Raw genomic sequence first — 14,892 nt, 5'->3', positions numbered from 1 at the left:
AGAATCATCCCCTTTCCGCTTGTACCACCAGTTACCAGCCACCCTGTATATCGTTCAAATTTGTAATAATTTTTTTTCATCGGTAATTGATCATATATCTAATTGTATCTCATATTGATATTGTTATATACGATACACATGAATATTTAATCCTTCTGAAAACGGTTTTATACACTTCTTTTAGTTTCCAAAAATTGAATCAGATTCCACTTTAAGTCCTTTAGGTCCTTTCGATATCGTTGATCATTAATAGCAAATGACTTTCTGAAGAATAATTTTCATTACATGGATAATTGAATTAATAAAGAATATTCATAAAGAAAATTTCGAAAATTTGCAACAAAAAACTTTGTTTAGTTTGTGTACACTTTCCCATGTAGACGATAATTAACAACAAGCATAGATAAATCGATTCGATTTAGATATGTGAATTGTGATGCAAAATCTGAGTACGATCTTGAATCTCTGCTACGCAAATACCAAATATGTTCATACCAAAAATTCAGTTTTGTAATTAAAATTTACGTTAGAATGATCGAAAAAGATTCACTGGTTTCCAATGCCAACTCGGTTAACTAAAATGTGTTGTGCGCGATTGTCAGTTGTCTAAAGTGATATTAGAATTAGAAGGTATTGACAACTAGGAAGATATATGTACACGTTGGGTAGAACAATATATAGAGAAATGAAGATAGAGGGGGTAAAATAAAAACACGCAGAGTAGAAAATGCGGGGTTGAGGACACGCGAGCCATCCATAATGCACAGACCGCGGTGAAGATGCGTCAGCAAGATAAATCCAATAGAAAATGGAGGAAAAAAAAAAGATCATACAAAAGTTGATGAGGCGATTTCGTGAATTTATTAAGTTGTCCAAGGTCTGGACTGAGAATCGTGCAATGCAGATATTCAATATTGCATTTCAGTTACGTAAGTTTTTAATAAATATGGTTGAGATTGACGTAAAAATGAAAAATTTAACAACGATGTAGTATAAAAAATTCGTGTAAGAAATGACTGAATGTACTATTTTGAGTAATTTTTAAGTTTGTTGAAGTAGTAAAGCACAGGGATCAAGTCTAAAATAGAATGAATAAATAAATAGGGAAATGAGAAAATTCTTTAATATATTTAAAAATATTAGTATATAATATTACTTACTGTAATATCAATGTTTAATCGTATTACATATTAACAAATAGATTCGCCTTGTTATTTTACATGATGTAACGGATTTTCAAATAATTTATCCCCTTAAGGGCTCACTGAGTTTTAGAAAAATGTGTGGAAAAGAAACGCTTTACGTAATATTACGATTTTTATCGAATGCGATATTACGGAAGTAGAATTTTAAGATTGTACGCAACAAACGTAATATTACGAAAGTGGGGCTTAAGAGGTTAAGACGATAATAAGTATGTACTTTCTCGGAGTTTCTATGTTTGTGTATGTACATATATAATGTCATCAGGAATAGACTTCGGTAACAAATATTCATTGAAGCAAAAATTCTTATTTGCAAAATTCTTGTTTGTAAATCAGATTACTTTGTCGTCATTCGCAGTTAAACAGAAATATTCAAGCATGGAAATAAACTTGATTCGAAATAACCTATTAATTTCCGTAAACTTGGCGTGGAGTTCTCGCCGGGGGAAATTGTCAGAATCGAGAAATTGGCTGCAAGTACCTCGAGAAAGCATCTGGTGGCCATCTGGTAACAAGCCAAGTGTAATATTTTTACGACGATCGCCGATATACCAATCTCTTAGACGATCAGTTCGGCAAAAAAATATAGCAGGTGATGTCTTTTTATGCATTCAGTGTGACAATAATAAAGCATTGTAAACCTAAGCTCGATCGCGTGGCATTTACACCAACATCGCGTTTAATAGATCGACGATTATTTGCGTAAATTAAAATGTTAAAACGTTTGCTTCAATCTTACCTCTATCATCTTCATTTATTCTGTAAGTTATGTTTTATGATATTTTCCTGATTTCATCTTCGTTTTGCCAACACTATGTAGACTCGTTTTATAAATGTTTCTAATTTATGATAACTATTACTTAAGGATTTTACCAGTTATAAATGTATATTACAGTTTATCCAGTATTTACGAACGTGATATATAAGGATGAATATTTTTACGTTATTACGAAAATTTCTTCATATAAATTGATTAAAGATTATAGGTATGCAGAGATACTTTTTTAATTCCATACTACTTGCCTTATTTTTGTCATTTCTTTGCTATATTTCATTCTTTCTTTCATACGAACGTTGCTATAATGTTATTAATATCCCACGTAAGTAATCTTTTAAAACGTGCAATTAATCGAAGCAGACAATAACTGAAATTACAATTAATTTTTTGTTATTCGATCTTGTAACGTATCGTTTCAACTCAAGTCACTGGTTAACAAAATGTTCGTTTTAACCGAGTTATATTAATATCGTTTTACTTATCAATATCAATTTGTTCATGATTTATTGATTTATTAATGATGTCAGATAATTGTTTTATCGTTTCATTTTGTTTCTTTAATTCTTTTATCTTCATTAAAAATACAGAATTTCGTAGCGAATCAGAATAGTAACTCAATTTTGAGACGACGGGTAAGAAATACGCGCTACTGAGAACGTTTTCGACGTTCATTAATCTATGTTGATGTGCACTAATTCGACGAAGCAAACTATCGTTCGAAGCCACAGGACAACATATTGATTTCCTTCGTGGACTGGACACTAGCTATTATCGATCCGCGAAAAAGTTCAGGGCTGTCTCCTGTGTTTGTATGTATGTCCTTTCAAAACGCGATTTGCTGGTTACATGTCTGTTATAAAAATTACACACAAAAGTATGAAACAGTTACCAAACAATGTATTAATAATTACGTGAAATATCGTGTTTAACAATACTATAATATAGGTACAAATGAAAAAAAAAAAAATATTCTACAGATGTAGCAAAAAAACTTTCACTTGAAACGTAAGTTTCGCATCTTTCATATTTTAATATTTATATAATTATTAATTACAGCTGAAGGCAACGAATTAATTTCGATACCGGTTTTTAGTTTCATACAGCTAAACGATCAATTATCGGTAAGAATTTGCAGAAAGATAATTGAGTTTGAAGGGTCGTTGGTTAAAAGAAAATGATCGTGTCACGATAAATTGAAGAACGCGCTAAGGAGAATCGTGACGGGGCGGCAAGTTTTTACACGCGATCGTTTCGCGTTGAAAAAGAAAAAGAGGGAAAAGAGATAGAGACAGAGGCACTGCCGTGGAACGTATCACTTTTCTGTTTCTTTCTTACGCCTGTGAATTTTAGGTATACTAACGTTGGTGTTAGGTAATCGTGTGCCGTGTATCGAGAAGTATCTTTATATTCGTGAAATGACCTACACACACGTTTGTCGTTGGTTTGTTGTTGTTTTGCCGACACATTGAGGATTTTTTTTTTTATTTTATTGGATTTGTTGCGCATTTTTTTTGTCACGCCTTAGTGATACCACACTGTTACCATTCTCATAACGCGCCGCTTTCCGTCCACCTGCCCTCCCTTGTCCTTTACTCACGCATCGAATAATTCCTACACGAACACTACACATTTACATTCGCGTTTTTATCGAGTAATATATCGTTTGCAGTGGTATACACGTGAAAGTAACATTGAAATGATGGCATAAAACGCGGATAATACTCAGATTCGATTATCAAATGTTATATCAAAGTACGGTTTCAGATAACACAGAATTGATTATTAATACAGTGACACATGTTTTTACAGGAAAAACTTTACGACCATTAATCCTCTCAAAGTGGAATTCACGTAAAAGTTCGTTTCTTTCTTGATCGTATTTTCGACGATTTCCTGGCACAGCTATGGCGTCGGGAGCCATGAAATACAAATACGAACGCGTAGTCACATAATGTCAAGTCCGAGTCCATTAGCGATCGTCGTGTTATCTGCTGGAGAAAGTTAGCTATTACCAAACGCTTTTCCAATAAACCGTTTATCTTAATTGAGGGAGGGGTAAAGTACGAGATTGTATTCGCGCTTTACTTAGCTGCACGCAGAACATCGCTTGCGTGGAACATTCACTATACACATAGTTCTACACGCGCAAGTTTCCAACCGTCTTCCTTTCACTCTTTTCCTCCAGTTCTTAACTGCACAGGGAGAAATGTACTGTTAAAGCTTCCGGTGTCCATCAAGTTCGGTTGATTACCTTAGAAAAGGTAAGAGAGATGATAATAGAATCAAGAAACTCGATGGACCACAGATTGTTACGAACAGCAAGTGTGATTACGTAGGACTAAATGATCCTGGTGGACTAAACACAAGGAAAAAATGATTGTTTGAAACTAAAATGAGAAATATTTGGAATACCTTGCAGCTTGTTAATTATAGCAATTGCTATAGCGTTAGCTACTATGTACCCAACATATTGCAATTGCTTTACTATTTTCCAATGTAAGTTCAAACACACAGTACCAAGGGTTGATATTATTGGCTTCTGCATCTAGAAGATGATTGCGTTTTTTGATTTAATACACATAAATATTTATGAGTATTATTATGCCATACTAGTACGAAGTCTTTTTCTTCAAATCTATGAAAAACATATATAAGGACCAAACAGATGGAGTAATTCGTACAAATTAAGTAAACGGAGGACTAGTAGAGAAGTTAAGAAACGCGATACTCTGACCGCATATAGTTTTGTTACGATATAAAAAATAATGAGAATAACACAAGGTATTTCACGAAAGTCCATTACACAAATCAAAGACACAAAACAAATCTCCACAACATAAAAAGAATAATTTTCACTTAAGTGTCATGAATACATTAATTTCTTTGAACTTCATACAAAATCTATGTAGAAGAGGAAATAGCGATAAAAAAATATTCAGCAAATCCTTGAATCTTTTAAATATTAAAAAACAGAACAAGAATTGCAAATGAAACGTTGCGTAAATAGGATTTACTATCGTACTAAAAGTGAAATGATTTTAGTCGCCAATAATATCAACTGACTACCTTATAATCGTTTTATTATAACTATCCAGTATACAACCGTATAACGTTTTAAACGGCTCGTTGCCAGTGTTATAGTGTTAATTTCCTAGTCCACCATGATTAACCAGCGAGTATTCTTCGTATTAGATGTATGAGTGCCGTTGCGTGATCGTTGACCGTAGAACTGTCTAACCGTTGGATGATTTTGGTTTCAGGGTGCCACCAGGTTACGTGTACCAGTCGCCTTACCTGGCGGCTGCGGCGCCAGGTGGTTTGGTACCGCTTCCGGCGACACAGTTGACCCATGCAGCAGCGATGGCAGCAGCGTCACAATTTTACGAGTACCAAAACGTCGCGGCAGCGGCCGCCACGTATCCGGGAACATCGTACAATTTCGCCGAGGCGTATCCTTATACCAGCGCCGCCGCGGCTGGTATGTGTTTGAAAAGTGTCCAGAGCAAGGACAGCAACGGGCTGATACACCACCACCAGCAGCACAACGGTAGCAGCCCTGCGGTGCTGGCACGCCAACGATTGGAGAAAGCTCTCCTGCCGCCCTTTCTGCCGTCCGTGCTACGTAGCAACGGTAGAAAATTATTAGAAAACCAAGCGCACCGAAAGAGAAGAAACGCAAGCGATAGAGCGAACGGAAATGTATGCGAGAGTGAGAGAGAATAAAAGAGGAATTGGATCATATCGTTCTTCTGTTTTTGTCGTAGTGAAGTAGCTCTACTTCCATGAGGAATCTCTGCAAGATTCCCACAAATTTTCCAAATTAACTATCAAACTTATTCTTCAAATGTGCACAAGTTTTTACCGGGTTTCAATTAGTTTTTTTTCTCTTTTTACAAAGTTAATCTCACATTTATTCTCGAAAAGTTAAAAAAAAATAGTTCGAATTTGTTAATGTTTAAAATTTGTTTCTTTCTACTGTATATCTAAAAGTTTTGCAAATTCATAAAGTCGTAGTGTTTAAGGATAAAATATTTCTCTATAAATTTTGAACGCATGTGCGTATAATGTATCTTAATATCTTTTATGTTGTTCATAGAAGATTGCATGTGGAAGCTAGATTACACTTGATAAAGTTTGCGTAACAAGGTAGTTTTAGTAAAGATTAACAATACTTAAAAAGCTGCACGTGTCGACATTTTTGGCAGATTTTTTTGACTATGATGAAATTCGTGTTTTAAGGCTTCTCAAATATCTCGTTTATTGCGTCTTTCTTACTGAGAACGAACCTTAACATGATTCTTAAAAGAAATTGACACAATGAGATAAAAAATTGATCTCGTACGTTTTTAGAATTAGGGAATGATATCTTTGATATCTTTAGTGGGAATCTTGCTGAGAATATTTTTTATTCGTTTCACTTATCGCTTCTTCACATTTGTATGTTTTGTAGCTCTTTCGATTTACATCGGTTATTGGAAAGCTTTCTCAAAATTAAAGCAATGCAGTTTGCATTTACCAGGAGAACTTTCTACAGTCTGTTTTCCGAAATATGTGCTAAATGATCATTTTATTACTTTCAAGATTATTTGTTATTACTTTTATGTTATTCGTACGTTCTCAGAAATATGATCACACAAAAAGTGCTTGTACAGAGGTTTCTTTAATTTGCGCTGGAATGTTCTGCTGTTGGTATAACAGACATGGTAAAAAGTGGAAATGCAACATTGCATGCTTATGCTGGCTTTGCATTCAACACGATCGACATGCAAATTTTGTTAATGCTCTGATGTGCTGTCTACGGTGGTGGTGGGAAAAATGTCACGATGGATGACAGTAAGCTTTTATCATGCAATGATATTGTCCTGGCAAAGAATCGAAAATGAATTTCGATAAATGTAAGACTTAATAAAAAATGAGTAAAAATTAAAGATATATTTACAATAATGATATTTTTTTAGGAAGAAGCGTGGGTAATCCTGTTACATTAAAATTCATTAAAAGACATTAAAATTCTGTAATTTAATTTCTCGAAGAAAAATTAAATTGTCAATCTGTGTCAACTGGTTGATTTCCTTCTAGCGAATTATTTAGAGTGGAAAGCGTAAAAGCATATTGTAAATAGAAATGCTTTTGTGCAATATTTGAAAATATACGGTTTACATTCATATTAGTCGTAATCGGTATTGTTTTCTCAAAGGATTACCTGCGCTAAGATCGGAGAAACATCCAGGAGCTTAGAAAGCGGTTTCTTTGTTTTTGCAGCGAACGCAGCAGCAGCAAGTTACGTGACACCGTATACGTATGCGACGTTACCAGGTGCAGCAGCAGGATTACCAGCAGCAGCGGCTGCAGCTGCAACAGCGGCAGGCGCGGCCTTCCCAGGACTCCCGTATCAAACGACGCCTCAGGAAGCAAGATTGCAATAGAAGTTGGACAAATTGCTGCAAGGAAATTCGTACCGTCGTCAATTGTCCCACAGGCATTAAACTCGCAACACAAAACTTGATCCTCGCTGCCGTATAAACGTGTAGTCTTCATCTGCCTCTACGACGACTCAGTTCCTTCCTTATTCGAGGATCAGGCATTATTTGGTGCGGGTGTACCGCGCACGAAGGAGCCATTGTTTCAACTACTCGGAATCTAACTCCACGTTCTCACGAGTTAATTTTGGGAACGACGCCCGATGAGAGGCAGAAAACGAGGAAGCTCTGTGGATGTGATTCAGGATCGGCGGTTGGCAGTTTCTTATTAACTTAACATTTAATCTTCCCCACCTTAATCTTCCTTTCCACGTTCTCCTTTATAGGGCCAAACTTTGGCATTCTCGGCCAATGTACTTCGAGATACAAGATGATATGTAATGTTGTTAGCATTATGATTATTTATAACTAATGGAGCACGATGGGTAATAGAAGCTTTCAGTAGACGCGCGAACATTTTAGAAACGCCGGATCTTTGTACGCTTACATACCGCTCGTACGTTAAGGAAAAATCCGAGATCGAGATCTGCGATGTTGACAGTTACAAGTAACTGAGATACGATTCGAACGACAATTACTCGCTATTAGGTAGAACTGAAAGACTGATCCGTATTCAGAATTGATATTGTTCGAGACATGTATTTTTACGAGATAGTAAGCGTTAATTAAATGATGATAAGTTTTGGGGGATGAAACGGATACTTCCAGTATCGACGAATAACTTTTGGTGTTCTTCACGAATCGCTATTTCATTGCAATTGTTTATCTTACGATCCTTTAGGACTGAGAGTGATACAGATATCATTTCTGAATATTGGTCAAAAACTATAAACTTTTTACATTTAAATGAATAATTCAGTTTATTTATATTGAACTTAATGAAATATGTTTTCCACTTTATGAAAGAGGAACATTGCTCTTTTTATGGCAGACATATGAAAAATTTAGAAATAAATTGTCCACGAAACTTTAAAGTAACTCTTTATCTATTTAGATACAAAAAGAGCAATAATTTTTCAATACACTCTCGTTCCTTTATTTTAAAGTACGTAGGGAAGTATTTCTCAATAAGTTAAGTTTGATTTTAAATTACGTCGATGTTATTATATTTTTAGCAACTCCCGCTTATGTACAAACGATACGTTGTTTTTAATTATTGTAGTAAATGAAGATTAACTTAAAATGTTAAATTTTATAAATTCGACATCAAATGTTTGTTAAACTCTAATTTAGTAAAAACTTTTAGTTTCGTGGAATTAATTTTTTATTCGAAAGTATTCTATTTGAAATTCGCTAAAAAGAATTTTTATTAAACAACTATTCTGAAATGAAAATTCTGTCAATAGATTCAAAAGATTCATTTGAGTAAAGCATATCAAGGGATTGTAAGTAATGACGATTGCGTTACAATTAAACCGATGTTGCCTTAGAATCGCGTGTCAGCGAAATCACCAAGTGTCTTAAGATAATGCCTTCTTTGCATAATTTATAGATGTTATTTAAATGAACAGTGAGGACCAACGGACGAACGAATCGACATTGCTGGTTATCGAATGTTGATAATCATGAAATTAAGCGAAGACGAATACTTAAAAACGAAGACGTAAAAGCACCAAAATTCCGTTGATCAACAAAAACTATTGTTTTGCACGCGAATAAATGTTGTTAAAATTTTTAAATACGAATAATAGGCGTATCATTTAATTTTTAGCGCGACTTCATTTGTATACTTGCGACAATATATTTATTAACGAATTACAGTTGTTATATATTGTTACAATTTATTCTAAATACGGATCAATTTACCTAATTATTAATTCTTCAACGTTAATGTGCGCTACTACTAATTGTTTGTTGCTTAAGAAAAAATTGCAAGACACAAGGAATTCGTTCGTCCCATTTTAAAGTAATCAGGTGCCTTAATTAGCACGACCGAATAATTTTAACGGTTAAAAACTAGTCAGTGTTTCGTTAGCGAAAAACTATTCGCTAACGCGTGTACAGGGGTGAAATAAAAAATAAAAGGAGACCAAACGAGGAGATCGAAAATAAAAGAAGTAACTAGCACACAAGAAGGGAGACAGAGGATCAGGCTATGAACAATGAGGCTGTCTAGTCCTAAACCCTTCGAGATGAAGTTAATTAGATTTGTTAGAATTTTAAGTAGAGGTAATATGAACGAAGAAATGGAGATGGTAACCAAAAGTCCTGTAAAAAGTTAGCAAAAAATGCTGTTAGGGAGGCTTAGTGTTAGGAATTAATTATTACATTAATCGTTCGATTAAGATAATAGGAAAATAAATTAATACTATTGATACATGATATTATTATTATTTTATTATTATTTTATTATTATTATTATTATAAATTGATAATTATTATTACTATTAATTATTGATAATATTATTGTCATTATCGATTACTCACTATTGTTCATGTACTTAATGACAAAGCGAACGCGATACGTGATCGTTCAAATTTACTGCGAACGGAAAAAATCTGTTGCGACGTGATGAAGAAAAACTTTAGGACTAAGCCGTGAGGAATGCGTATTTTCGTCACGGCTACCATCACACTTTCGAATATCCTATACTCTTAGGATTAACGGTTGTAATATATCGCCTGTTATCATTAATAATATTAATATTATACACCCCATTAGTAAGTTAACGAAACGAAACAGAAGTAAATATGTATATCGTCTCGGAGAGAAATAAAAAGCGAATGCGTCTTGGTCTAATGATAGATCGCGACTATTGTTGTCTGTTGCTTTCGCATGTCATCTGAACTCTTTACAAGAGATGAAACACAAACATTGATTACCGAAAAATCAGAAAAAAAAGAAATAAAATCTTAATTTTCAGAAGATTATATATTATTTAATGGTATCCTCATTGTCCAAACTTATTCCATCAGAAAGTCCTTTATGAATCGTTTGTCTTAATGATACGAAACGAATTACGGGTTTATTCGATGCTATCGTTCACCAGTTTTACGACAAATTTCCTTTTTCTCCTGTAACTAAGGCAAGTGACTTCGTCGCCTCGATGGAACCCGATCTTGTCGTTTTTCGTGGCTAAAGATAATCTTAATGGCCTTGTGGAATTGGACGCCAAGCGTCGCGGCGGGCCGCAAAAACGAGCAAAGGGGAAACCGCCCTCGACGTCTAAGTCAGACCCGCAACGACCGAACAAAAATAACCAGTTGCGCCTTTTGGCAAAATAACTCAACGATTTGGCTTCCTTCGTGAATCTTTATAAATTCGTCACTCTTTGATGTCCTGCCTTACAAAATGTCTTCAAGGAAGAAAAAGCAGAGTTCCTTTAGTTAGATTAGTAGTGTTGGTGGTGTATTTAAAAGTGATGTACATATTTGTACAATCGATTTATTTTTGTGAATTTCGTGCATCTATTTTTAAGCTAATATTCCTTCAGGGGATATTCCCATTTAGTGGAGAAAAAAAATTGACGATTCCTTTACTGCATTCTTCTCAAACTGTTATACCTCGTAAATGGTTTCCTACATTTTTACTCCTGAATTCGATAAAATGGTAAAGTTATTGCTTTAGAGGTTGCTGGATGCGAAACTTCAAATTGTGTTTAGCGAATTGACTTCCATGATATATCAATGATTAATCAACCGATCTCTTCAAAATTTTACAAAATAGATACAGTCAAACTTGAACTTTTGTGAAGAGCTGAAAGGATTAGTTCACTGGATGATACGAAAAAAGAACTTTAAGAAGAAAATTTATATTGTAGGAATGGCGATGAAAGTAGTAAAGATCAATTTGTACAAACTTTTTATATGTGCTTGCAACGAAAAAGTACGTTTAGTAGATCCATATCAATTCTATACATGCTGAAAATTTCATCGAAATCGATTGATGCAAAAACAAGCGCCAGACGTCGAAATATGTATGGATCACTTAAATTATTATTACATTTATTATTGTTTATTTGAGTTGTGGGTTGGGTTAGAGTAATATCCACTCTACTCTAGTATCTATTCAGTACTAGTGTAATCGGCGTCATTAAGTGGCCGGCATTGTTAACAAGAAATAATTTTTAATGAATTTATTGATATAGGAAATGTTGCACTATCTCTTTGTTCGTCACGTATATACTAATGTTATTGTTAGAATTTAATCTTGGAATTAGGATTAATATTCTGTGGAAGACACAATGTTTGTGTTGAAATAATACAATGTGATATTTATTAAACAATTATTTCGAGAGTTATAAATGTACGTTCTGGAATGTAGACAGTTGGCTAGTTATCCACAGACTGGCTTAGTGACCCATGGCCCTTGAAAAGGTTTAGAGCCCCACATTCTACGCAGTAATGAGTGTGACCTGTGTGGGTGTCTGTGTGGCGTCACATGTGGCACAGAACCTTCTAGTAGCTTCTCGACGTGCCCATCTAGAATGTTCCATCCATATCCTCACGCTTCTTCCGGCGTTTTTTGAAAAAGCATGCACGTGCTAACTGCCGTGGTGCATCTCACGAACGCACGCTGGTGGGGATGGCGCTGGGCAACGAATGGAAGAATCCGTATGATCAAACACTCTATCCGCATGCGACTGATATCGTTGTATTCCAACACCCTTCCTCAACGATATTAGTCGCTTGATCATTGATTCTGCAAATTGCACTTCTGTAACAGAAAATTCAATTTAGTTGCACTTAAACCTTTCGCTCTTTAGGTGGAATCATGAGGTCCCAAGTCTTGTTATTCTTCAGCGAATCCATTTCCTCATCCATCGCCTTTATCCACAGTTCTGCATCTGGCCTTGATAGTGCCTCCTTTCGATCCTTTGGCTCTTCTAGGCTAACTGTCATGTTTAGTGCTCCCATGTACCTATCAGGAGGAATTCCTTTATTTAGTCTTTTTGATCGCCTTGGCTCTGAACCTTGAATATCTTCGGATTCATCTTTGGGTCCTTTTTCTTCAATAATTTCCTTATTGTTATCTCCTGTTTTATTTACTGTACCTTCAGTAACGGTCTGTTCTTCAAAAATAATTTCTTCTGTCCCGGGTTCCTTATGAGTTTCAAGAAAGATCACATTACGGCTTATCTTTACTCTATCTTTAGCTGTATCGAGTAGTCTGTATGCCTTTGATTCTTCCGAATATCCGACAAACCTTAATTTTTCTGCTATCTCGTCTAATTTTCTTCGACACTCTTGAGGTATATGTGCATATGCCATAGTACCAAAAGGACGAAGATTTTTGACGTCAGGTAGTTTAGAATACCATAATTCATACGGCGTCTTACCTGTGTGTTTTGTGGGTAGGACATTTTGCAGCTAGTTGGCTGTGTGTATTGCCTCACCCCAGTACTTCTTGTCCATGTCGGCGTCAATAAGCATACATTTAGCCATTTCTATTAGAGAGCGATTCTTCCTTTCAGCGACTCCATTTTGCCGCGGTGAGTATCCTGCTGTATATTGAATCTTTATACCTTCATTATGCAAGTAATTCCTCAGGTTGTTGTTGACGTATTCCCTTCCTCGATCTGATCTTATTGCTTTAGGTACCTTATTTAATTGATTTTTCATTGATTGCACAAATTCTTTAATATATTTCGTGGTTTCATGTTTTGTTTCCATCAGATATATTTTTGTGAATCTACTGAAATCATCAATTATAGTTAAAGCATACCGTTTCTTACCTGGAGTTGCAGTCTGCATTGGGCCACAAACATCTGTATGTATGAGATCCAGAATACTACTCGTTCTTGTCGTTGATTCTTTAGGGAAAGATTTTTTCGTCATTTTCCCTTTTATACAGCACTCGCAAATTTCCCTTATTCCGCAGTCCTTTATCTTTATCCCGATCGCAAGGCCGTTTTCTAATTGCTTTATCGCGTTTATATTTCTATGCCCGAAATGCTTGTGCCAGGTATGTTGACAGTTTTCGTTGTGTTCGATTTGAATCTCGAAACGTGCACTACCTGCCATTGTTATTTTGCTTTAGTCCGCACTTATACACTTATACACTTATACCTCACTGTAATACTTTATGTTAATTGTTTAACATTAACTTTAGTCACGAACTTATTTCAACACTAGCACATTGGGTCTGGGCCCATAAGCTGTTAGAATTTAATCTTGGAATTAGGATTAATATTCTGTGGAAGACACAATGTTTGTGTTGAAATAATACAATGTGATATTTATTAAACAATTATTTCGAGAGTTATAAATGTGCGTTCTGGAATGTAGACAGTTGGCTAGTTATTCACAGACTGGCTTAGTGACCCATGGCCCTTGAAAAGGTTTAGAGCCCCACTCTCTACGCAGTAATAAGTGTGACCTGTGTGGGTGCTGTGTGGCGTCACATGTGGCACAGAACCTTCTAGTAGCTTCTCGACGTGCCCATCTAGAATGTTCCATCCATATCCTCACGCTTCTTCCGGCGTTTTTTGAAAAAGCATGCACGTGCTAACTGCCGTGGTGCATCTCACGAACGCACGCTGGTGGGGATGGCGCTGGGCAACGAACGGAAGAATCCGTATGATCAAACACTCTATCCGCATGCGACTGATATCGTTGTATTCCAACAGTTATAATCAGAATTAGTAAATACATATGTATACATGTTCTCCGAATGAACACACGTAACCTAATGATATCCATATACCATATATATTTCCACTATATTTTTACACGTAGAATGACCTCCTGTCGATTACTTAGTTCTGTCCTGAAATTAGCCATGTTCAAGTATACTTGATAAATTTCTAAACTCGATCTCGAAAACTAAGCCGAAAATGAAAAAGTTCTATTCTATATCTTTCTCTTATTTTTACACAGCGAGTCACGCCGTTCCCGCACTTACATTTTATTCGGACTCTGTATATAAATAATAATAAATCGTAGTAGTCGAATTTATCATGCACCTACAAAATCGCATGAACTAAGAATTAAGTCACGTTTGCGTTACCGGCCGAATATTAATCTACTCCAACCTATAGCCCGCTGATTTATCTTGTTTTATTTATATTAAAGATGACTAGCGTCAATGAGTTAAGTGTAGGTTGAGCTATATCAAAATGTGACGACCTGTATGCCAGTATGAAGCGCAATCGAAATTAAATTTAATCGCAGATTTTTGTGAATATCTCGGAAATGAAGAACGAACGACAGTTGCATGTATGCGAGAAAGTTGTTCAGAATGTTGGTTTTGACAACATATTTCAAGCTCATTGAAATCGGTGAGGTGTACCCCTTCTCATTTCCTCAAACAAAGAAATAAGTGGAAAAGTTTGCTCGTTCAAACAATGAACGTTGGCCGTTGTATGTTTAGCATAGACTGCAACCAACCGTAGTTCAAGATACCTTTGGAATCGGTGCCAACTGGTCATCGTGGGTAAACATAATGAGATGTCAGCACCGGTGCTTCGTTGATAACGCGTCTTCTGAA

General features: G+C 35.5%; 1 protein-coding gene across 4 annotated transcripts in view; it reads left to right on the top strand.

The window, feature by feature from the left end:
- Positions 1 to 10,329, top strand: part of LOC126866905 (RNA-binding protein 24-like) — a 28,618-nt gene extending 18,289 nt beyond the window's left edge. For 3 of the 4 annotated variants that reach the window (XM_050620900.1, XM_050620899.1, XM_050620901.1), the window contains 2 exons: positions 5,244 to 5,614; positions 7,246 to 10,329. In XM_050620900.1, coding sequence (XP_050476857.1) covers positions 5,244 to 5,614; positions 7,246 to 7,409 — 535 coding nt within the window. In that variant the 3' untranslated portion in view covers positions 7,410 to 10,329. The remainder of the gene's footprint in view (positions 1 to 5,243; positions 5,615 to 7,245) is intronic. The other variant, XM_050620902.1, reaches the window with a different exon arrangement.
- Positions 10,330 to 14,892: the final 4,563 nt, after the last annotated feature.

The sequence above is a fragment of the Bombus huntii genome, chromosome 6 (assembly GCF_024542735.1).
Source record: "Bombus huntii isolate Logan2020A chromosome 6, iyBomHunt1.1, whole genome shotgun sequence".
Lineage (NCBI taxonomy): Eukaryota > Metazoa > Arthropoda > Insecta > Hymenoptera > Apidae > Bombus > Bombus huntii.
Note: the sequence above shows the minus strand (reverse complement) of the source record. Positions and strands in the feature narration are given on the sequence as shown.